At 46.2% G+C, this 25,485-nt stretch overlaps 1 protein-coding gene across 6 annotated transcripts in view; it reads right to left on the reverse strand.

The window, feature by feature from the left end:
• adam23a (ADAM metallopeptidase domain 23a) overlaps positions 1-25,138 on the reverse strand; it is a 305,906-nt gene extending 280,768 nt beyond the window's left edge. For 4 of the 6 annotated variants that reach the window (XM_043693275.2, XM_043693274.2, XM_043693281.2 and 1 more), the window contains exons 1-3: positions 24,886-25,138; positions 24,123-24,313; positions 5,539-5,615 (exon numbers count right to left, since the gene is read on the reverse strand). In XM_043693275.2, the coding sequence (XP_043549210.2) occupies positions 5,539-5,615; positions 24,123-24,313; positions 24,886-24,958 (341 nt within the window). In that variant the 5' untranslated portion in view covers positions 24,959-25,138. The remainder of the gene's footprint in view (positions 1-5,538; positions 5,616-24,122; positions 24,314-24,885) is intronic. The other 2 variants (XM_043693276.2, XM_087988869.1) reach the window with 1 other exon arrangement.
• Positions 25,139-25,485: the final 347 nt, after the last annotated feature.

A 25,485-nucleotide genomic window follows, 5' to 3' on the forward strand; every position in this document is an offset into this window, starting at 1 on the left:
GGGTAAGTAATCTGGTTGAGTGATACTGGTTGATGGATAAACATTAGCCAGTACAAGGTGGAGAAAGCACCCACTATTCTACAAATCAGCATCATGGAATCTTTTATGGGTCCCTGGGAGGGTCAACAGAGCGATCAATTTAAAACGCCATCCAAAATTCTGAGCTTGTGGGTAGTGCAGCACTCCCTCTGTAGTGCACTAGAAACGTCAGCGCAGATTCTATGCTCATGTTTCTTGAGTAGGACGCAAATCCATCAGTGAGCACAATTCAAATCTCTGTCACTGACGACAAAGCAGTTTAGAACATTATAGGTACTAGAGCTGAGTGACTGCATGGTGCATTGCAAACTGTTTGGTTTTAACATCAAGAAGTGCACTCTTATTGGACTTTTATGTGAACCGGTTCTGTACTGCAGCCCCACTGGTGAGACATTGCCTCTTCCAAGGGATCTCAGGTCTGGGGTGAAATCGTCCCAGGCCTTGAACGACTGGGCAACAGTGGGAAAGTTGGGAAAATCGCTTGAGATGGCCAATGAGGACTCTCTTGGCTTCAAGACCAAAACGTGTCATTTTCCAACCGAGCGTTGGACAGTGAGATGAGATTCTCTCCAGCGAGCAGCAACAGGTGAACGTGCAGCATTGGCATGTATTAATGTCTCCTTACCACCTCATCTCAGGTCATCCACATGCATTTTCCCAACCTCCCGACCTCTGGTTAGAAAATAGACAGGACAACTCCTGACATGAGAGTTAAACTTGGTGACTCCAGTTCACTGCTGCCTCCTCCAGGCCTCCATCTTGGATACCAGTCACCTGACATGTCAGGCTACAGTCCACGGGCAGCGAGCATGCCCTTCCTCCATCCATGGATGTTAACGTTAGACATGTGCCAGCCTCACCACATCATTATTTCACATCTCTGATCCACAAATAGTACTGCAGTGTACTTCCAAACTACACTTCGAATTGCACTGACACTTTCTCTGGAAGGTGGCTATCAGAACACTGCCTGCAGGTACAGGCACCCAGCTCATGGTTTCAACCCACGAGCATCTCACGGCTGTTAACTTGCTTTCTTAGCATTTACTCACTTTATGTTGACTTCAATCCTCCCAGCATCCCTGCCTTGCCTTGCTCTTTGGCACGATGACCCCTCAGCCTGACCTTAAGGGCTCATGATGCTTTGGTTCTTGCCTTGCTGCTTAGCGTAGACACAAGGCCAGGCAGCTCGTTGTCAGCCGTGATCAGTGAAAGGGGCGGATGAGTCGCTGTTCTGTCAATCTCACCCGTACAACACAGGCCAGCAGTGCAAACAGCAACATTACTCCATGTGCTTTAACTAAATGGCCATGTCTCAATGTCTCAGGGGTGTAGGCCTCAGTCAGGTTACGGGAGGAAGACGGGGGCTACCATCAGTCAAGGATCCCAGTCCAGTCAGTCAAGGACATCAAGGATCTCAGTCCAGGGCTCAGGCACACTCAGTTGTCCATTTGATACAGTCAGGCTGGGGGTGGTGGTTGGGGGGGGCGGGGCGTGCCATTTTGAACCTGGAGCGCTCGGAGAGGAATGTGCTTCCAAATAAGCCACACCTTAACATTAACTGTTCTGTAAATAGAGCTTTTGATTTGAGAGACCAATTGAACACTTGTCAATGGAAAATCAATTGCAAGGAACAGCCAGGAAGTTGATGACACTAATTTTAAAGATCAACTACAGTAAGTGGCCAATAGTACAACAGGCGATTCTTACCCAAATCTGTTGGCAAGTGATCAGTTGGGTGTAGAATGTGTCTGATCCCTACTCCCATGTCCCCCCACTATAAAGGTAATTTGTACCTCCCCACAACTCCATGTGGTACCCAAGTGACCATGACAGGCAGCTGCCCTTGAATATTCAAGGCTACACGTGCTATCGTAAGGATAGACTGACGGGCCCAGGGGGTGGGGTGGCCTTGTTGGTAAGGGAGGATATTCAGTCCCTTGCGCAGGGGGAACCGAGAGTCAGGGGATGTAGAGTCAGTGTGGATAGAGCTGCGAAATACTAAGGGTAAAAAGTCCCTCTTGGGAGTCATCTGCAGGCCCCCAAACAGTAGTCTGGATGTCGGATGTAAGTTGAATCAGGAGCTGAAATTGGCCTGTCGCAAATTTGTTACTACAGTTGTTATGGGGGATTTCAACATGCAGGTAGACTGGGAGAATCAGGATGGTATTGGACCTCAAGAAAGAGACTTTGTGGAGTGCCTCAGAGATGGATTCTTAGAGCAGCTGGTGCTGGAGCCGACCAGGGAGAAGGCAATTCTGGATCTGGTATTGTGCAACGAACCAGAATTGGTCAGACCTCAAATTGAAGGAGCCATTGGGAAGTAGTGACCATAATACATTAAGCTTCAATCTGCAATTTGAGAGGGAGAGGGTACAGTCGGAAGTGACAGTACTACTGTTGAATAAAGGGAACTATGGAGCTATGAGGGAGGAGCTGGCCAAAGTTCAATGGTGCAATACCTTAGCAGGGATGACAGTGGAGGAACAATGGCAGATATTTCTGTGTATAATGCAGAAGTTGCAGGATCAGTTCATTCCTAAAAGGAAGAAAGATCCCAGGAGGAGGCATGGGTGGCCGTGGCTGACGAGGGAAGTTAAGAAACATATAAAGTTAAAAGAGAAAAAGTATAACATAGCAAAGATAAGTGGGAAAACTGAGGACTGGGAAGCTTTTAAAGAGCAACAGAGGATTACTAAGAAGGAAATACGCAGAGGAAAAATGAGGTACGAAGGTAAACTGGCCAATAATATAAAGGAGGATAGTAAAAACTTTTTAAAGTATGTGCAAGGCAAAAAAATGGTTAAAACTAAAATTGGGCCCTTGAAGACAGAAACAGGGGAATATATTACGGAGAACAAAGAAATGGCAGAATAATTAAATGGGTACTTCAGATCTGTGTTCACTGGGGAAGACACAAGCAATCTCCCTGAGGTAACAGTGGCTGAAGGACCTGAACTTAAGGGAATTTATATTTGCCAGGATTTGGTGTTGGAGAGACTGTTAGGTCTGAAGGTTGATAAGTCTCCGGGGCCTGATGGTCTACATCCCAAGGTACTGAAGGAGGTGGCTCGGGAAATCATGGATGCGTTGGTGATTATTTTCCAGAGTTCGATAGATTCGGGGTCGGTTCCTGAGGATTGGAGGGTGGCTAATGTTATACCACTTTTTAAGAAAGATGGGAGAGAGAAAGCAGGAAATTATAGACCAGTTAGTCTGACCTCAGTGGTGGGAAAGATGCTAGAGTCTATTATAAAGGATGAAATTACGGCACATCTGGATAGTAGTAACAGGATAGGACAGAGTCAGCATGGATTTATGAAGGGGAAATCATGCTTGACTAATCTTCTGGAATTTTTTGAGGATGTAACTCTGAAGATGGACGAGGGAGATCCAGTAGATGTGGTGTACCTGGACTTTCAGAAAGCTTTTGATAAAATCCCACATGGGAGGTTAGTGAGCAAAATTAGGGCACATGGTATTGGGGGCAAAGTACTAGATTGGATTGAAAGTTGGTTGGCTGATAGGAAACAAAGAGTAGTGATAAATGGCTCCATTTCGGAATGGCAGGCAGTGACCAGTGGGGTACCGCAGGGATCCGTGCTGGGACCGCAGCTTTTTATAATATATGTTAATGATATAGAAGATGGTATCAGCAATAACATTAGCAAATTTGCTGATGATACAAAGCTGGGTGGCAGGGTGAAATGTGATGAGGATGTTAGGATATTACAGGGTGACCTGGACAAGTTAGGTGAGTGGGCAGATGCATGGCAGATGCAGTTTAATGTGGATAAATGTATGGTTATCCACTTTGGTAGCAAGAACAGGAAGGCAGATTACTACCTCAATGGAATCAATTTAGGTAAAGGGGCAGTACAGAGAGATCTGGGTGTTCTTGTACACCAGTCAATGAAGGCAAGCATGCAGGTACAGCAGGTAGTGAAGAAGGCTAATAGCATGCTGGCCTTCATAACAAGAGGAATTGAGTATAGAAGCAAAGAGGTGCTTCTGCAGCTGTACAGGGCCCCGATGAGACCACACCTGGAGTACTGTGTGCAGTTCTGGTCTCCAAATTTGAGGAAAGACATTCTGGCTATTGAGGGAGTGCAGCGTAGGTTCACGAGGTCAATTCCTGGAATGGTGGGAACCACCTTACACTGAAAGACTGGAGCAACTGGGCTTGTATACCCTTGAGTTTATAAGACTGCGAGGGGATCTGATTGAGACGTATAAGATTATAAAAGGATTGGACACTCTGGAGGCAGGAAACATGTTTCCGCTGATGGGTGAGTGCCGAACCAGAGGACACAGCTTAAAAATACGGGGTAGACCATTTAGGACAGAGATGAGGAGAAACTTCTTCACCCAGAGAGTGGTGGCTGTGTGGAATGCTCTGCCCCAGAGGGCAGTGGAGGCCCACTCTCTGGATTCATTTAAGAAAGAGTTGGATAGAGCTCTCAAGGATAGTGGAATCAAGGGCTATGGGGATAAGGCAGGAACAGGATACTGTTTAGGAATGATCAGCCATGATCATATTGAATGGCGGTGCAGGCTCGAAGGGCAGAATGGCCTACTCCTGCACCTATTGTCTATTGTCTATTGGTACTCTAACCATTGTTTCTGTTTTTTCTAATCTTCTCATTGGCTTTTTAACAGATATAAGTGAGGCAAATCTGCAATAAGTCAGCATAGAAGAACAACTGGACACTGCGTTTTGCTCACTGTTTCCCTAACGTTGCGCCCTACTGAGTTGTCACTGGCTTCCACTCAGCCATTCTTGGCACTAATTGCATATAAGGGACTCGCTCTGCATTGCCCTGGCTTTGAGCATCATTTTGAAAGTGGAGAAGCACTTATAATAGTGCACACTACTGCTACTGAGCGTCAGTGGTGGAGGGAGTGGATACTAGTGGATGTAGCGCCAATCAAGCGGGCTGCTTTATCCTGGATGGTGTCATGCTGCTTGAGTGCTGTTGGAGCTGCACTCATCCAGGCAAATGGGGAGTATTCCATCACACTCCGGACTTGTGCCTTGTAGATAGTGGATGGAAAATGGGGAGCTAGGAGGTGAGTTACTCACAGCAGGATTCCTAGCCTCTGACCTGCTTGCTACCACAGTATTTATATGGCTAGGGCTCTCCTTCTCAACCTCTCCCCTCACCTGAGGCATGGTTACCCTCAGGTTAAACCATCACCAGTTGCCTCTCTCTAATGACAGAGCAGCTCAAGAACCTGGTAAGACGATGACGATTTGACCTTTATTATACGGCTAATCCAGTTCAGTTTCTGGTCAATGGTAATCCGCGCAGAGTTCACCCCCCATTAGCCAAGGTATCTTTGTGAGGTACAAGAATTACTGTTCTGCCATGAACAGTTGTCCAGTTACAACATCACACAAACCCCTGGCCAGTAAATGTCACTCGTAAGTGAAGCCAAAGAGCCTCTACTGACAACCACTACATCCCAGACTAATTCCCTGGGAAAGGTGATACTTACTGGTTCAGTGTAACATCTAGTATAAAGGTGGAGCCAAAGGCATCGATCTGGAAGCTTGCATGGGTAAGGTGGACAGCCTGCAGGAGTGAGCGAGAAAGAATAATGTTAATCATTGTTGAATCTTGATAAGCTATAAACAAAATCTCTGGAGTAGGTCTCCAATTCTGAGTGCCGCAATTTATAGAATCATAGAGCTGTACAGCATGGAAACAGACGCTTCAGTCCAACTCATCCATGCTGACCAGATATCCTAAATTAATCTAGTCCCATTTGCCAGCATTTGGCCATATACCTCCAAACCCCTCCTATATACTCATCCAATTGCCTTTTAAATGTTGTAATTGTACCAGCCTTCACCACTTCCTCTGGCAGCTCATTCCATATACACACCACCCTCTGCATGAAGAAGTTGCCTCTTAGGTCCTTTTTAAATCTTTCCCCCCTCACCTTAAAACCTATGTCCTCTAGTGTTGGACTCCCCGACCCCAGGGAAAACACCTTGTCTATTTACCCTATCCATGCCTGTCATGATTTTATAAACCTCTATAAGGTCACCCCTCAGCCTCCGACGCTCCAGGGAAAACAGCTTCAGTCTATTCAGCCTCTCCCTGTAGCTCAAATCCTCCAACCCTGGCAACAGCCTTGTAAATCTTTTCTGAACCCTTTCAAGTTTCACAACATCTTTCCAATAGGAAGGAGACCAGAATTGCACGCAATATTCCAACAGTGACCTAACCAATGTCCTGTACAGCCGCAACGTGACCTCCCAACTCCTGTACTCAATACTCTGACCAATAAAGGAAAGCATACCAAACGCCTTCTTCACTATCCTACCTACCTGCGACTCCACTTTCAAGAAGCTATGAACCTGCTCTCCAAGGTCTCTTTGTTCAGCAACACTCCCTCAGACCTTAGCATTAAGTGTATAAGTCCTGCTAAGATTTGCTTTCCCAAAATGCAGCATCTCGCATTTAAACTCCATCTGCCCATTGGCCCATCTGATCAAGATCCTGTCGTACTCTGAGGTAACCGTCTTTGCTGTACACTACACCTCCAATTTTGGTGTCATCTGCAAACTTATTAACTAGACCTCCTATGTTCACACCTAAATCATTTATATAAATGATGAAAAGCAGTGGACCCAGCACCGATCCTTGTGGCATTCCACTGGTCACAGGGGCATGGAGACAAATAAGACTGAGATGAAGTTTAAAGTTCTTTTAAAGAACCGTCTGTTTTGTCATTCAATGAGAACATGGCTGTTCTGATCATTTTCAAGTCCACTTTGCTGCCTTTTCCCCATAACCCTTACTGATTAAAAATCTCTCTCTCCGCCTCAAAGATATTGAATGACCCAATCTCACAACCCTCTAAGGGAAACAATTCCACAGATTCACCTCTCCCAGAGAGAAAGAATTCCTCCTCACCTCTGTCTTCTCTCACCTAATGCTGACCAAACACTTCCGCCAAGTGATTCCTATAATGGATGAACTTGAAACCAACTTAAAACAAAGAGCTATCGTGTACGAAATTATCACAAACAACTTTGTGTTGCCTTGAGAGAACAGGCATGTGAAGGTGTAAAGCTCCTGATGGAAGTGTACCCTGACAATGTACATCAACAATGTACCCTCACTGGAGAAATGCAGCACTCTTGAATGTACATCAAAGGAAATTATTCCGATAAAGGAACACCACCATCTGCAAGTTCAATGCCCCCCTGCCCAAACCAGACATCATCTTGATTTGTAATTAAGTCGCCATCCCTTCAGAGTCACTCAGTCAAAATCCTGGAACACCCTTTCAAACAACAGTGTCCCGATACCAAGAAGACTAGTGATTCAAGAAGACAGCTCACCACCACCTTCTCAATGGCAACTAGGGACAGGCAATAAGTCATAGAGGCATACAGCCTGGAAGCAGATCCTTCGGTCCAACCAGTTCACGCTGAACATAATCCCAAACTAAACGAATCCCGTTGTCTGCTCCTGGCCCATAGCCCTCCAAACATTCCTTATTCAAGGACTTATCCAAGTGTCTTTTCAACATTGTAACATATTCACCACTCCCTCTGAAAGTTCATTCCACACTCAAACCACTCTCTGCGCAAAAATGTTAGCCCAGAGAGCTAAGTCTTTTTGAAAATCTCTCTCCTCTCCCCTTGAAAATGTGCCCCCTAGACTTGAAATCCTCCGCCCTATGGAAAAGACAACTACCATTAACCCTCTCTATACCCCTCATGATTTTATGAACCTCTATCAGGCCGCCTCTCAAGCTCCTAGCCTATACAGCCTTTCTTTATAACTCAAACCTTCCATATCTGGCAACATCCTGGTAAATCTCTTCTGAACCCTCTCCAGCTTAATAACATCCTTCCTATAACAGGGTGACCAGCACTGGACACAGTGCTCCAGAACAGACCTCACCAACATCTTGTGTAACCTCAACATGACGTCCTAATTCCTATACTCAAAAGGTCTGAGCAATAAAGGCAAGTGTGCTCAATGCCTTCTTAATCACCCTGTCTACATGCGACGCAAATATCAAGGAATTATGTACCTGAACTCCAAAGTCCCCCTGGTCGACAGCACTACCCACGGTCCTACCATTAATTGTACTGGCCCAGTCAGCGACATTCACATTCTATGGTTGACTTTTTTTTTTAAGAAATATGCTACCAGGACCTGGATCATCCAAGTGAAGATGCAGTTGGCTCTCCCTCATGTGGAAGCAATACTACGTCTCTTTTGGTGTCTCATAGTAACAAACAGCTGGGGTGAAAGGTCATTTTCACGGCTGAATAACATGAAGAATGAACTGCAGCCAACAGTGCTGCAAGGACAGCTGCCTGCAGTCAGCATTACATGTGTGAAACGTAATGAACCACGCAGCTTATCGCTTGAGGGCATCTTCTGTGACTTTGTTGTCCAGAAATCACACATTTTTTTGTTAATTTGGTGCTGCTGTTTTGCTGTTTCCATTTACCAAGTGCTGATATGTATCGTTGCTTTCATTGCTCTAGATTTAAAAAACGCTAATTAAGAAATCATTAAGTAATTGCATTTGAAAATATTTCATAACGCAAACAAGCTTACGGCACGATCTATTTTTCAGTTAGATGTTTAGTTTTTGTTGCACCTTCACCTATGTATAAATCCTAAAAGGCTTTGATATTTTTATCATTGTCCTTTCTGTTAGAATAATGTGCCTTTTTCGGTAATGCTATGGGGTCTGTTAAGCCAATCAAATCCCTTAGTTACCTTAACCTCCATTAGGTCTCTCCTCAGTCTGTTATATTAAGTATCCTCCCTAACACCCTGCCGCACATGCCCCTGAGTAGAAAGGCGAATCCTCTCTGAGGTCTGGTGCCCAAACATTGCAGCTCTCTGACGCGGTTACCCTGAGCATGGTCTGAGAATGTGGGGGATATAATGGCAGTGTTCTTAAGCATTACAACTCTCTTTTTTGCACCGATATTCTTTGGGTTTATTCTCCTCTCCTATTGCAGGCTCTCTCAATGCCTCACAATAAGCCCCACAGTGTCTTCCCCCAGGCCCTACTATTCATGGTTGTAATGGGGGCTGAAGGGTGAGGAGAGAAAGCGGGAACTGTGTTGGGCAATCAGCCATGATCATATGGAATGGAAGAATAGAGTCGGAGGACTTAATTGGCCTACCCCTGCTCCCATTTTGTCTATTTCTACGTTTATGAGGTAATATCTCCTAAAACCACTGGGGATTAATCTGAGTCCCCCTCAGCGACAAGATCAATCAATGCCTCCCTTGTTCAATGTCCCCCCACCCTTCCAGATTGCATGGACCTTATCATTCAAAGCCCCTCCAAATCAAAGCTGCATCCATTTCCCCCTCCTCCAGCCTGAAGAGATCCCTCAGTGAGGCTTCTCCAAATCTTCGATTTAGATTAGATTAGATTACATTACATTACAGTGTGGAAACAAGCCCTTCGGCCCAACAAGTCCACACCGACCCGCCGAAGCGCAACCCACCCATACCCCTACATTTACCCCTTACCTAACACTACGGGCAATTTAGCATGGCCAATTCACCTGACCCTGCACATCTTTGGACTGTGGGAGGAAACCGGAGCACCCGGAGGAAACCCACACCGACACAGGGAGAACGTGCAAACTCCACACATTGGGTCGCCTGAGGCGGGAATTGAACCCGGGTCTCTGGCGCTGTGAGGCAGCAGTGCTAACCACTGTGCCACCGTGCCGCCGTACCACGGGTGATTTACCGTTTGAATTTGCACGCCGCAGACTGCTTTCTCCCTTTTGATTAGCCAGAAACGTTGAGAGAAAGCAGAGCCTCTGCAGATTGGATCAGTGCGGGTGAACGAGGCCAAATGCAAAATCTGACGGAAACCATTTTGCTCTGTGTAAGTGAGAGGTTTGCAAACTTACATTTACTCTGCTGCATACAATCTGTCCTCACTTTGGTCAAAAGGGTCATGCCACCTTCTCACTCGTAAAACCAACAATGGTGGGTTTTCCAAGAGAATTTTTGCAAGTAAAAAGAAAAAGTATTGAGAAGCAGAGGGTACACTGAACGACCGTAAAGAAGGGCAACAGTTTTATTGAGGTGAAAGAATCTGTAGCTGGAATATATAAAGGTTCATGTTCTGAACTAAAAAAGACAAAATCCTACACCTCACACAGCCAACAATCACAAATTTGCTTTCAGTAGTCATGTCTGAAAACATGGTGGCAATTTCCGTGCACACCCTGATGATACGCAACTCTCTCCCATCACCGCCACTCAGCTTTCTTGGATTTGTCACACTGCTCGTCTGACAAAATGTCCTTCTAATCAAATATTAGAAAGACTGAAGCCATTTCTGCATGGACTGCTTCCTTGCCATTAATTCCCAGTCCCTCCCTGGCCACTATCTCACACTGAACCAGACTTACTGCAACATTTGCATTGTGGCTGTCTGTGAGTAGCATTCCCGACCCCATACACTCTCCATCCCCAAAACCCCTTACTCTGCAATACTGGCGCATCTCGCTTCACAAGGGGAGGCGATGGTCTAGTAGCATTATTGCTGGACTGATAGTCCAGAGATCCAGGTAATGTTCTGAGGATCTGAGTTCAAATCCCGCCATGACAGAATTCAATAGGAATCTGGAATGAAGAGTCCAATGATGATCATGAAACTACCGGCGATTGTCAGGAAAAGCCCATCTAGTTCACTAATGCTCTTTGGGGAAAGAATCTGCCAACCTCACCTGGCCTGGTCTACATGTGGCTGATTCTAAACTACCTGACTGACAATAAACGCTGGCCTAGTCAGCAATGCCCTCATCCTGTGAATGAATTTTAAAAAGACATCTTGCTATAACCTTCATTAATGTCTTTGCAGCCTCTGTTATATATTATTCCTAAGTTTTCTTGGCTGTCCTAACCATCTTTCAAAATACTGCTATCCACCTCCTATATCACACCAAATCCTGCTCACCATTTGTCCTGATACTCCTGAACTCCCCCTTGTCCTCCTGTGCCAAAGCCTCTATGTCCTCTCGAAGTCTACAACCTCTTTCAGCCTTACAACCCTCCAAAATCTCCACATTTCTCCAATTCGACCTTCTTCTGCACACTCCACGCTCCCTTTAATCTACCATGGACGGCTTTAAACTCAAGAAATCCCTACCAAAATCTCTCTGCCTCTATCTCAGCCATTCCTTAAGACTTTAACCAAGATTATTGTCATCTGCACCAATGTCTCCTCTCTTGATCCGGTGCTCATTTTTATCGTATCGTGCGCTTGAAATGCCTTAGAACGTGTGTTACCATCTACAGGGAGGATAAATGGCCATCCTGTTGTGTGAAACAAGCATTCATTCAGCCTCCTCTGTGACCTTGCCAGGTTCAGAGTTCCAGTTGGCAAACATGGATTTACACCTTCTGAGACTGAAGCTGAAACCATGCAAATGCTGCAATAATCTTACCGTCAGAGACAGAAACCTTCAGCTGGCTTCACAGCAAGATCACAGGTGTGATATGACCAAAATCTGCTTCATTATTTTCGATAAGGCCAAAGATCCAGCATGCAGTTAAGTAACTGCAAAGCTAATTATGCATTTTATCGCTTTGATATTTCCTGTTATAACATTATTCTTACTTGATTGCTTCAGAGCACTTTCTGCTTACGTCTACGAAATATGTTTCTAGATATCCTGCAGGCGTTACAGCTATTGTGTCAATAATTTCACCAATTCGCTCTTAACAATCATGGACTCAGCAATTTGGATGCTTTAGACCTTTGAATGTCAGCTGCCTATTTTATGCACAAACTGGGACTAAATTCTACTTTTACTCTCACAACTCAAGATGAGCCTCATCCAACGGAATGCTGAGAAGCTAAGAACTGGGAATTTATTCGCCTGGAATGCCCGGATTATGTTGGAGCGGGCGATAGCAGGTAGAGCCGGCGCCCTCCCTCTGTCGGTTTTCTGCTCAAAATGGCTGCCTGGAGGAAGGTCAGAAACACAACCCATCTCAGTGCAACAACAAAAAACCTCACCTCCACTGCGTCATCACCGAGGGCTGTATTGATTGGCCCCCGGCAATCCAGTGCTACGGGGGTTGGAGACATTTAAGTATGACCGACCCTTCAGCAGACAGCAAATCACTGACAGACTCTGCAGCAGCTACAGAGAGAGAGTTTGCAAGTCTGCACACCAGTGAGACTATTGACCCACACAGCAGACTCCTCACTCTTACTATCTGCCTAACACACCAAGTTTACTCAACCGCCTGGTTCAGTTCCCATCCTTTCAACAGCTAACGGATCAACGGGTCCTTCAGACCAATCAGTTCTGAGCAAGGTTCACTCGACCAGAAACGTTAAGTCGGATTTCTCCTCACAGATGCTGCCAGACCTGCTGAGCTTTTCCAGCAACTCCTGTTTTCATTTCTGATTTACAGCATTCTTTCAGTTCAACAGTACACACTGAGTACTGGTGATGGAGGGGGGTGAATGTTCATGGATATGGCGCCAATCAAAATGGCCGATTTGTCCTGGATGGTGTCAAGCGTCTTGAGTGTTGTTGACACTTAAATGTTGGATATTACAAATAAATATTATAGCACCCCCTCAGTGCTTGGGTTTGTACTCAGGAATCCAGTGTGGGCTCGTACACAAAACTGAGAGCCACCAGTGAGTCCCAGCTTACCCCTGCTCTGCACTGTGCCTTCACTCAAAGGACCACCAGGGAAGTTTATTACATTGATTGAAACCATCCAGGCTGTGTAAGGAACCTGAACTCTCTCACTTACTTTGTCACAGGCATGTTGGCCAACACGGAGAGAGAAAGAGAAAGAGAGAGAGAGAGATGGATTGCTGTTGCGTGCCAATTTATATTGACCCTCTAGCCAGATAACTGCACACCAGGGACACACTGTATAGTTTTAACACTTGACTAATGCCTTTCAGAAGAAACACTAAACCACGGCCCCGTCTGCAGACCTGAAGCATCCCACGTTGTTCCCCCGAAGGAGAGATGGCGAACTCTCCTCACGTCCCACCAAGATTTTGTTCTCTCTCATACTGGCCCACTCCCGTGGTGGAGGTCAGGGCTGCCCCTGAGGTCCAGGGATCACAGATGGGATTGGATGTGGCAGGTTCAGCCGCCCACCATCAGATCCTGGCGGATCCCAACGAAGCACCGCTGGGGCCTGTTGTCGTCTGCGGAAGATGCTTAACATTCCGGGACACTCCGGAACGCTGAGACGACCCCAGCTTCTTCTCTCTCCCCTCTGTCCTCATCGCCAACAACCAATTGGAATGCCCCGTCACCACAGTCGGGAATAGCAAATAAGGTGCCTCTGCCACATCCCTCCTTTCCTCTCAGCCGACTAGACTGAACTCACTCTATGGTGCCCTTGTCCCTGAATTTGCGTCACTCTCTCAGTTTCCTCTCCGTCCTTGCCTCCTCAGAGCTGATCTTGTCCACACAGCCTACTTGTAGCTTCCTCCCCTGTATGACCAAGTAACCTCCGATCACTCCACCTCCTTGTCATCCATGTCAGCTGAGATTATGAATGGCTCTCTTTCTCTCTCTCACTCTCGCATGTCAGTAACTATTCCTCCTTCAAAACTGCCCGCATCGCCTCCAAACCCCGCCAATCCCACCCCCCAAAAGCCCACCCCCCCCCCAACTCACAGAGTTAAAATAGTAATCCTGGACCCATCAACACATGCAACCTGCCATCCCATCGCAATCTCCCAAGTCCCGGAGAGCACAGTCAGCTGCCAAATCCACTCGGATCTTTCCTGGGAACTCCGAGCAGGATTCTAAGCTCGTACTGGAGAAGTTCTTATAAACGTCTGAAAATTGTATCATATCTGACTATGACAGGGATAAACCGTCTCCCCTCAACCCAGCAGAAGGCGGTGATAGACTGACCTATCCACACACCCTGACCCAACACCACGATGGGACTGTACCGAATCACAGCCAGGGGGCCACACCAACACATAGGCAAGTGCACAAGGAACAGGGCTCAGCCCCTTCACCCTACTCATCCATTCACGAATATTGTGGCAAATCCCACTGCTCCATATTCCTACCTTCCCTATTCTTGCTTATTAAGAATCCAAGTATGTCAGCTTTAGAAAAACATCCAAAGCTTCTAATTCCAGGGCCTTTAGAGGAAGAGCCTTCCAATGACCTTTATCAGTTGAGGTACAGATTATACGAGCAGCGAGGTTACATTGGAACAGTGCAGCACTTGGGTTAGCTGGAATACTGTGCTCCGCTCTGGGGTCACAGCACTTTTGGAAGGATGTGATTGTGGTGGAGGGGGTTCAGAGGAGGTTCACCAGGCTGTTACCTGGGATGGACCAATTCCGCTTTGGAAATTGGCTGGATAAGTTTGGGTCGTTTTCTTTGGAGCAGAGAAGATGGGGGGGGGACTTGATAGACTCAAAACGTGTGGTGCTGGAAAAGTACAGCCAGTCAGGCAACATCCGAGGACAGGATAGTCAACATTTCGAACATAAGCCCTTCATCGGGAATGCCGTTTGGGGGTGTGGCAAGGGGGTTGAGATATAAATGGCAGGAGGGCGAGGCTGGGGGTGGGGGCGGGGGGGGGGGGGTAGCTGGGAATGTGATAGGTAGATGAAGGGTGGGGGTTGATGGTCTTAGGTCAGAGAGGATGGTGGAGCAGATAGGTGGGAAGGAAGATGGACAGGTAGCACAACTCAAAAGGGCAGTGCCAAGTTGGAGGGTTAGATCTGGGATAAGGCGGCAGGAAGGGAGGTAAGGATAATGGTGAAATTGACATTGGTCCCGTGTGGTTGGAGGCCAAGGGGGAAGATGAGGTGTTCTTCCTCCAGGTGTCAGATGGCTTGGATTTGGTGATGGAAGAAACCCAGGAGTTGCATGTTCATGACGGAGTGGGGGTGGGGGGGGGGGGGGGTTTGAAGTGATCGGCCACAGGGCAATGGGGTTGTTTAGTGTATGTATCATGTAGATGCCCTCAGAAATGTTCCACAAGTTGGCATCCTGTCTCCCCAATGTAGAGGTGACCACTTCGGGGGCAGCGGACACAGTAGATGAGGTGTTTGGACGTGCAGCACTATGCCACACTTTTTGACTCTCATCTCCAGCACTTTCATCTCCACCTCACTTTCTCCAAAGGGGCTTGATTATGAGAGGCAGAGACATGAATAGAAAGTAGCTGTTCCCCATTGTCGAAGGGTCAGTAAACAGGGGGCATAAATTTAAGGTGAAAGGCAGGAGGTTTGGAGGGGATCTGAAGGGAAATGTTTTCGCCTAGAAGGTGGTGAGGATCTGGAATGCACTGCCTGGGTGGGCAATTAAGGTGGGAAACCTCACAACCTTTAAAAAGTACTTAGATGAACACCTAAAATGTCAAAGCATTAAAGATACGGACCTGGAAAGTGGGTCTAGTGTAAATTTAGCGTTGCTTTGGCATTACAGGCCTGATGGGCTGAAGGGTCTCTTCTGTACTGTGCAATTCTATAAAGACCCGTATCCTTCTGTGAAGAAAGATTTACCGTCCCATGCAAAAACTTCTCTTCCCATTCTGTCACCGCTGGTGACCCCACCCCACCTACTGCCATCGTCCAAAAACTTGCTTACTTTCAGATCCATGACGTTGCCTGACCCCGTCACTGCCTTAGGAACAACAAAGCTGGTTGCCAGGTAAGCAGTGCATCAACTTATCAACACCCACCCTTGTTTTTAAAAGCCTGTCACCTCACCCCTCTCTAGTTCTGTAAATCTCCCCCAGCACCAGAAACGTTTTAAAAAATCTGAGCTCATTTAATTCCAGCCTCTGGAGCCTCCCCAATATTAATCACTCTGCTTTGGTGATTGTGAATTAGGCCCTAAACTATAGAACATCCTCCCTAAACCTTGAAGGTGCTCCTTAATCCTACCACTTTGGTTAGGCTTCTGGCTTTCTTAAAGTGACAGATATATGGCTCAGGCTCATACGTCACCTTTTGCTTTGGTTCTGAGAAGCCCTTTGAAACGATTTCTTACTTTAAGAGGCGCTATATAAATGCAAGCTGTTGTCACACCGCACCCTGGACCATATTTATCCCTTGGAGAAAGTGAGGACTGCAGATGCTGGAGATCAGAGTTGAGACTGGGGTGCTGGAAAAGCACAGCAGGTCAGGCAGCATCTGAAGAGCAGGAGAGTCAACATTTGAAGCGTAAGTTCTTCAACAGGAAATATGATCAACATTACAAAAAAACAGGTCAACCGGTAATTCATCGCTTTGCTGTTGGTGGAATAGGACAAAGAACAATACAGCAAAGGAACAGGCCCTTCGGCCATTCATGCTTGTACCCCACATTTTACTCTTCCATGCTAAAACTGTCTTCACTTACAGGATCCGTACCCCTCTATTCCCTTCCTATTCATGTATTCGTCCAGATGGTTCTTGAATGCTGCTATTGTGCCTGCTCCCACCATCGTCTCTGGCAAACACATTCCTGGCACTCACCACCCTTCATGTGGTGTCTCACACATCTATTTTAAACCTCCCCGCCTCGCACTTTGAACCTGTGTACCCTAGCAATTGACCCCTCCACCCTGAGAAAAAGACTTATACTTACCCAAACCTTATACTTACCACTCTGCCAATAACTGTGTAATTTCTACCTGTACTTGACCTTTCAAAATGCATCACTTCACAGTTGTCCAGCTTAAACTCCATCTGCCATTTATCTGCCCAAGCCTCCAACTGATCTGTATCCTGCTGTGTCCTCTCCTCACTATCCGCAACTCCAATAGTCTTTGTATCGTCCACAACCGTACCAATTAGACCAGCCATGTTTTCCTCCAAATCATTTCTGTAGACCATGAACAGCAGAGGTCCCAGCACTGATCTCTGTGGAACATCGTTACTCACAACCCTCCATTCGGAAAAGCATCTTCCTACTGTTACCCTCTGTCTCTAACAATGAAGCCAGTTCTGTCTCCATCTTGCCAGCTCACCCCGATACCGTGAGACTTCATCTTTTGCACCAGTCATAGAGCTTGTCAAAGGCTTTACTGAAGGCCATGTCGACAACAACAGCCACCTTTCCCTCAACAATCATCTTCATCACCTCCTTAAAAAATTCAATCAAGTTAGTGAGGTACGACCCCCCCCTGCACAAAACCATGCTGTCTATCTGATGGCTAATAAGTCCACTTGCTTCTAAACGTTTAAAGATCTTGCCCCGGAGAATTTTTTCCAATAATTTTCCTACTACCAACAGGAGACTCACAGATCCTGTATTTTCCAGGATTACCCCTGCTACCCTTCTTAAACAATGGGATCTTCCTATGTAGAAATTGCACATTGCGTTTCCAACATCATGGTAGTGACTGGACTTCAAAAGTACTTCATCGGCCATAATGCATTTTGGACTTTCCTGATAGCCTCAAAAGCAATAAATTAAAGCAAGTGCAGATGCAGAGCAGATCCAGTACAATGTGGATAAATGTGGGGTTATCCACTCTGGTAGCAAAAACAGGAAGGCAGTTTATTATCTGAATGGCAATAGAAACCTAACAGGACTAGACAGGGGAAATGCAGGAAGGATGTCCTCAATGACTAGAGAGAGCAGAACCAAGGGTCACAGTCTAAGGATTTAGGACTCAGATGAGGAGAAATGTCTTCACCCAGAGAGTGGTGGGCCTGTGGAATGCTCTACCACAGAAAGCAGTTGAGGACAAAACATTGAATATTTTCAAGGTTTTACATACAATCCTTAGAACTAAAGAATCAAAGGGTATAGGGGAAAGCAGGATCAGGGTACAGAGTTGGGTGGTCACAAGTGGCGGAACAGGCTCAAGGGCGTACACCAACTCCTACTTTCCATTTATCTATGTTTCTAAGTCTTTAAGTAAAATCTAGGATTCTATAACCTGTTATCAACTCTCAATTGTAAATTTATACACTATTCCTTCCGCAAATATTCATCCTAAGTGCAAGAAGCATTCTTATGTACCTCCTTGCCCTCAGTTTTCACTCCCACTTGCGATCGTGAGGTCACACAGCACGACAGCTGCCTAGAAACAATTCCCAAGTAGAGAGTCATCCATGAGTCAGCTCAGACATTAATTGTGAGAAATGTGTTCAGCTGCAACAACCAAATTTGACCCTAGCCTCACCCGAAAATCACATTTTCCAACAGCACAAAGCAGTGTGAGGACTTTTTACCGAGCTCCTTAACTTCAGGTGATGAGGTGGGGGGGAGTTGGGGAGAACTGCAGCAAACCTCTATGCTCTTCCCTCAGTCAGAGTGGTTTGTTCAACATGGCTGTAAGGATCAAACCCAGCTCAGCTCCTGGTTCCCGGTCGGCCAGTGGTGAGGCTTTGTTAACTCTAGTAATTGTACCGAACCTCCTCACTCACTCCGGGTGTCTTAAGTTCCAATCTGGGCATGACATATTAGGAAGTACATCAGAGAGTTGAAGTGGGTGCAGAGGAGATTTACCACAGCAGTTACGGAGATGAGTAAAGGAGGTTGAAGGGAGACTTAATACAGCTATGCTGGAGGCAGCACAGTGGCTCAGTGCTTAGCATTGCTGCTTTACAGTGCCAGGGACATGGGTTCGATTTCACCCTTGGGCGACTGTGTGAAGTTTGCACGTTCTCCCCATCTCTGAGTGGGTTTCCTTCCACAGTCCAAAGATGTGCAGGTTAGGAGGATTGGCCGTGCCAAACTGCCTACAGTGTCCAGGCTAGATGGATTGGCCATGAGGAAATGCAGTGTTATAGGGTAGGAGGGTGAGATGCTATTCGGAGGGGTGGTGTGGACTTGGTGGGCCAAATGGCCTGCTTCCACACTGTGGGGAACCTAGGAGAAACAAAAAATTATGACCATACTCAGTAAGGTAGGGAAAGCAAAACAACTAGGAACAGAGATTCAAGGACATGGAGGGGATGTAAGGAAGAGCTCCTTTTGGGCAGCAGATGGGAAAGACTTGGAACTTAAACTGCCTACAGTGATGGAAGCAGGGATAGTGAAAGATTTCAAAAAGGAGAATGAAGCCACAAACTTCAGCACAGCAAAGGAAGAGTCAGGGGAGGTTGTGAACGGGGTGAATTGGATTGCTTTACAACATGGGCTCATTGGGCCGAATGGCCTCCTCCTGCAGTTGATGGGATGAACAGCAGCAAGGATGAGGGACGTCGGCTACTTGGGAGTGACTGGATCACCAAGGGCCGATCTCATTTGAGCTGAGAAGCTTAAGGAAAGATTTCGCGGAGGTTTTCAAAATTAGGAGTGGTTTCAATGGACTGCTTTCAACTGTGGTTGGTATGTCAATGGCCAGATGGCACAGATTTAAGCCATTTGACCGAAGATCAAAGGAGTAAATGCAGGAGACTGTGCAGTAAACCGAGCAGTTATTCCGATCAGGAATGCACAGTCTCATAGGATAGTGGGATTTGGAATTTCATTTAACCCATAATGTGAAATTTACAGGATAAAAAGAAAAGAGTAGAGAATGTTTTCAAAGAGCTAGCACAGATACTAATCTAACAAAAAAACACGAAGTTAAGTGATTGAAAAGCTGTTGATCTTTTGATCAGGGTTTGGTTTCAGTGGATGGAGAGTTCTATGTAACTGAACTGAGCCGGAGATGGTTTGATCCTTTGAAATCTCATATGATCGGGAAACAGTGTCATCAAATGGGCTCCTGACATTACAGAAGCAAGCACAGTGGAAGGAACCTGGGCGTATGGAAGTCAATTTCCAACTCTGACTTCCCATTGCTTTGGAAGGGGCAGGGATGTGGGGTTCAGGGTTATCAGAGCAGCTCATTGAATGGCAGGGGCGGACTCGGGCTGAACGGCCGATTCTTGCTCCGACCACTTATGGCTGAAAACGTACGTCTTTCTGATCGACCCCTGGGGAAGCCATTCCTTCACAGGAAAGAAAGCCCGGTACTTGCCAATCCGCGCAACCAGGGAAAGCTCAACTGGAGAAAATCAGAGGCCGACATCTGACTTTGTCAGTCAGCGGGAGGTAAACCTGGAGAAAACAGGACTTGGCTCAAAGCTTTGGGTCTGGACCTATTTGGGAGTAAACAAGAAAACCAATATAGCCCATCGGAATCAGATCCCAACAGACAGAACATTAGGCATATTTCAATCCTTCATACAAAGGGGATGAATCAGAAGCTATTTGGTCAGCAATGGGACTGAATCAAAATTGTAAATATGATGACAAGTACTGAATGTAAATGACAATCTGCCAATAAATAACTCATATGAACACTCCTAAATAACATTAACTAGAATTATGAAAATTATAATTCAGCTGGACAGCTCTATGATTCTATGATTCTATGTAGTGTCCCAATGCCCTAACTGCAACATCGCAGTAAACTATTGATGCTATTGCTACAAATATGGCTCTAAGCATAATGCACCATGAACATAACGGATGCTGTCACAATTTTTTCAGCCTCATGCAGGAACTAGAGATGGCTAGTCAGTCACCCTTTCAGTAGATCATGGCTGATTGTCATCTTAATATCATCCACCTGCCTTCGATTCCACATTTTTAATACTTTTATCCAGCAAAAATTTATTCTAAACATGAAAAATTGCAATCGATGTTCAGATGCACTTTTGTACAGAAGAAAATCTGACTTGCACTGTCCTTCTCAGTGGCCTTGTTTGAATAGGATTTGTCCCGCATTGGCAACAGTCAGCAGAGATGGTGAAAAAAGCACGAGGGACTGTGTTAGGCCGAATAGGGAGGGGCTGTTCCCATTAGTAAGAAGCTTGGCAACCATTTGGGATGGCATGGTAACACAGTGGCTGGCACTGCTGCCTCACAGCGGGTTCGATTCCACTCTTGGGCAACTATCTGTGTAGAATTTGCACGTTCTCCCCGTGTCTGTGTGTGTTTCCTCTGGGTGCTCCGGTTTCCTTCTGCAGTGCAATGATGTGCAGGTTCGGTGGCTTGGCCATGCTAAATTGTCCATAGTGTCCAAGGATGTGCAGGCTCGGTGGGTTAGCTATAGGAAGTGTAAGGGTGTGGGCTGAATGGCCTGCTTCCGCACTGCAGGGATTCTATGATCCAAAGGACACAGATTTCAGATAACATGATAAAGAACCAGGAGGACAGATGAGATTTTTTCTTTGCTCTGCAAGCTACTGCTATCTGGATTACACTATCCGAAAGGGCAGTGGAAGGTGGGTTCAATGGTGGTTTTTAAAAGGGGATCAAGTAAATACTTGATGCAGAAGAAATGGAGCTATGGAGAAAGCACAGGAATGCAATTAATTGGATAAATCTCCAGCAGCCAGCATGGTCACAGTGGGATGAATGGCCTCCTTTTCTGCAGCAAGATTCTATGAAGGATCCAAACCCAATGGGCTGCTTTCAATGGTGCAGTACTGTACTGGGGGGAAGCTAGAATGTTTAGCGGTGTCAACTTTCAAACTTGACATTAAAAGGTGGCCCCTTCCATCTCTGAGGTGACGGGTGGCAAATCGCAAAGCTTTACCGAAAGAATTAGGGATGTCAGCTCAGTGTCCCGGCTAACATTTAGCCCTCAACCCGCATTATCAGAAACAGATTATCAAATCATCATGTGTGCGTTGCCGTTTGGGCGAGCTTGCTGTGAGCTTTACTAGAACTGGGTTCCCAGCATAGCAACAGGGCCAACTCCAGAACAGTTCCGTTGATGGTCAAGCGCCTCATGATGTCGTATTATCATGAAAAGCACTTCATAAGTTCAAGTCTTTCTGGCAATCACAGCCATCCCCTCACCAGAAGGTCATACACAGCCACTTTACAGAGGATCATCAGAAAGCAATACTGAGTAGAAAATGGAGTGAATTTGCTTTCCCCCCAATACCATTGATTCAACTACAGCATCCTAACAGGCTGGCCTTTCTGGTTTACTCCAACTCAGGATGTGGGTCATTTTGGTCTTATCACACGATAGAACCCGTATACCTCAGCAAGTCTTGTTTAGTTTGCTGTCACAATCTGGCTCCCGTTCTGGCAAACCCTGCAATTTAAACATTCTCATCCTTTTAATTAAATTCCATCAGTTCAGCACCTCTGTCTACCTCTGCAATCTTCACCAGCCCCACAATGGTGGCAGATCTTCTGCATATCTGTAATGTTGGCCTTACATATCCCTTCACTCCACCAGTAGCAGCCAGCTAAGTCCTGCATACTGGAATTCACTTCCAAAACTGCTCCACTTCTTTCTCTCTGTCTCTATCTCTCCCTTTATAGAGTCATACAACACGGAAACAGACCCTTTGGTCCAACCAGTCAACGCCGGTCATGTTCCCAAACTAAATTAGTCCCATCTGCCTGGGTTTGGCCTATATCACTCCAAACCCTTCCTATTCATGTACTGATCCAAACATATTTTAAACATTATAATCCCATTGTGAAATGGGTACCATCCCGCTATCAGGGTAGGAACCTGGAAATATTTATGACTGACAAGGGGGTACTGCAGAATATTTAGGAATTGACTGAAAAATCCACTTTGACTGCACTTCACGGATTCCACTCACTAACCACCCACTGTGTAAAAAAAGTTGCCCCAATGGCCTTCTTAAATCTTTCTCCTCTCACCTTAAAAATATGACCCCTACTTTTGAATTCCCTCACCCTGGGGGGGTGCAACACTTGTCATTCACTTTATCAAAGCCCCACATGATTTGTTAATCTCAATCTCCTATGGTCCAGTGAAAAAAGGGATCATCCATTTTAACGGCTCCCTCCATGACTCAGTGTTATACACACATTTGAAATGCCTCAGCACATTTTGCTGATAGCACCTCTTTCTTTGTTCTTTCCTGGGATGTAGACATCACCACAAAGGCAAGCATTTGTTATCCATCCCCTAACTTTCCTTGAACCAAGTGGTTTTGCTCGGGTCTATGCTGAGGGAAGTTAAGAGCCGTGGGCCTGGAGTCACATGTACTCCAGAGAAGGCAAGAGCAGATTTCCTTTCCTCAAGGACATGAGTGAATCAGATGGGTTTGACAATAATCAATTCTCGTTATTAAGACTGGCTTTCATTGAATCATAGAATCATGCAGTAGTGACCCTTCAGCCTACTGAGTCTGGACTGACAAAGATCTACTCTAAATCTGCACTAAGCCCACGGCCCAGAATGCTTCAAGTGTTTATCCAAGTACTTTTTAAAAGTTATGAGATTTTCTGCCCCAACTACCCTCCCAGGCAGTACACTCCAGACCCCCACCAGTCTCTGGTGAAAACAATTTCCTCAAATCCCCTCCAAAACTCCTGTTCACAGAATCATAGAGCTATACAAAGCGGCTTTCACCTGAAAATGAATCCCCTCGTTATTGACTCTTCAACTTGGGGGAAACTCTCGAAATTTGCTTTTCAATTTCAGAGTTTGCTATTAATTGAATTTATTAATGAACGGAACTTTAAATTCCACCAGCATTGCCATTCTGTGATTGCACAGCCCCTGGGTGTCGAGATTTGACTCCAGTGGTGTTGCCATCACAGTACTCGAGACCCAATATATAATGCAAGGCATCCCTTGCCTAACCAATTGTTCAGTAAGCACGGCTGGTCAGGCAGCATCCGAGGAGCAGGAGAGTCGTCTTTTAAAACAATGTTCCTGATGAAGCGCTTATGCTCGAAACGTTGACTCTCCTGCCCCTCGGATGCTGCCTGACCGACTGTGCTTTTCCAGCGCCACACGTTTTGACTCTGATCTCCAGCACTCGCTTTCTCCCAATAGCTCAATAAGCTGGTGTTTTAATGTCTAAATTAACTCCTGGCTGGAACAGAATTGCAGTTGCTGTTCTCACAAAGGAAGCAACGCAATTCTGGTGAAGGGTTAAACAATCAGAGTATAATATCAGAAGTTGGAACAGAACAGCAAGAGATAAATGCTGCATATACCAGGGGGTTCTTGGACGCTTGGAGTCTGAGTACAACTGCATGATCAGTCTCTAATTCTGGAGGCATTCTTTATTCTAAACACAACCATCTGGATGGTGGGTGCCCCACCGCGCCCAGTGGGGGGGTCTAGGGAAGTTGGATGTCTTGCTCTCTCTGCTATCCTTACCTGATGGTGTTTCTGCTGGTTCCTGGCTTTGGTATCCAGGATGTGATAAGTGCTCTCATTGTCGTCGTGCACGTAATAGATCAAGCGGAAAGGCCACGTTATCTCCTGCTGACTCGGACTGCTGCTCTGGTTCAACGCTGCACCAGCATCAGCTGCCAATGGCTCTCCATCAGCACCGCTCAACTGCAGACCTGCTTGCAACAAGCAGGAGAGATGGAAGAGAGAACAGAGAGAGAGAGAGAGAGAGAAAGGCGTTTTCACTTCGCTTGGTCACGCAATTGCAGAGAAAGAAATGCTGAATAAACAAGACCACTGAGCATCTTGCTTCTGCATGCGATAAATCAATTGCAGGGGGGGGGGGGCGCAAAAAAAAAAGCCCTCATGTTTACAGAGCAATTTCAGAGCGTGTTGCTAGGGGGACGACTACCCCTTGTTTTACCAGACAATTTCATCTGTCGCCCCCCCTCCCCTACTGCCCACCAACCCCCAAGAAACCCAAAATGCTGCAGACGCGCAGAAAAAGCTGCGCTTGACGGGGAATCGCATTTAAAAACAAAACCATGAACACTTCTCCCGACACGTTCTGCGTCGGAGCAGCACCCTCTGCCTATCTGCAATGCTATTGCTCTGATCCCAGTGCAACACTCAGCCAGCGCTGCACAGAGCTCCCACATTAGTCATTCCGCGCTGCATTTCCCTATCGCTATCCCAATGCCCAAAAGCATTTGCACAAGATTTCCCCTTCCATCCCGTCCTTACATACCCGCTGCACCAAAAGGCTGGAGGCTGGAGCACAGGATCAGAGACAAAAAACAGCAACACCCGGGAAGATTCATGATTCATATTTGTCTCCTTGCTGGCCCTGGCTGGTTAATTCCTTCCTCCACCGTCTGCTTCCTTCTTTCCCTACTCGCGGAGGTGTGGGTGCGTGGAATCGGATGCCATCTCTCTCTCTAGTTCCCTCCTTTCTCCTTTCCGTCTCTCGCTCCCTCTGTCTCAGGCATGCCGAGCTGTGGACATCTTCACTGAGGCAGGTGCCGCACCTGCGCACTCCGGATCCCTCCCAGCTCCCAGTCAGTCAAGCCTGGGCTCCACCAATGCACCAGCATATGAGCTGTGCTGTCATTTTTATGCTGAATTGTCACTGAGCGGATCAAGCTAATTCGTTTATTTATAATTGATTGCAGAAAATATTATCAGGCAGTATACATTAGTGAGACTTTAATTATGCTACATTCTTTTGGAGGGCTACATACTTCTGTATGCAGTAGAAAAGCAAGGACGTGTATTTATAAAGCGCGTTGCTGGCAATTGTGTGTTTTGGAAGTGCAGTTAAAGTGGATTTTTCAGTCAATTCCTAAAT

The sequence above is a fragment of the Chiloscyllium plagiosum genome, unplaced genomic scaffold (genome assembly GCF_037043375.1).
Source record: "Chiloscyllium plagiosum isolate Xiang-an unplaced genomic scaffold, Cpla_swu_hap1 HiC_scaffold_7, whole genome shotgun sequence".
Classification (NCBI taxonomy): domain Eukaryota; kingdom Metazoa; phylum Chordata; class Chondrichthyes; order Orectolobiformes; family Hemiscylliidae; genus Chiloscyllium; species Chiloscyllium plagiosum.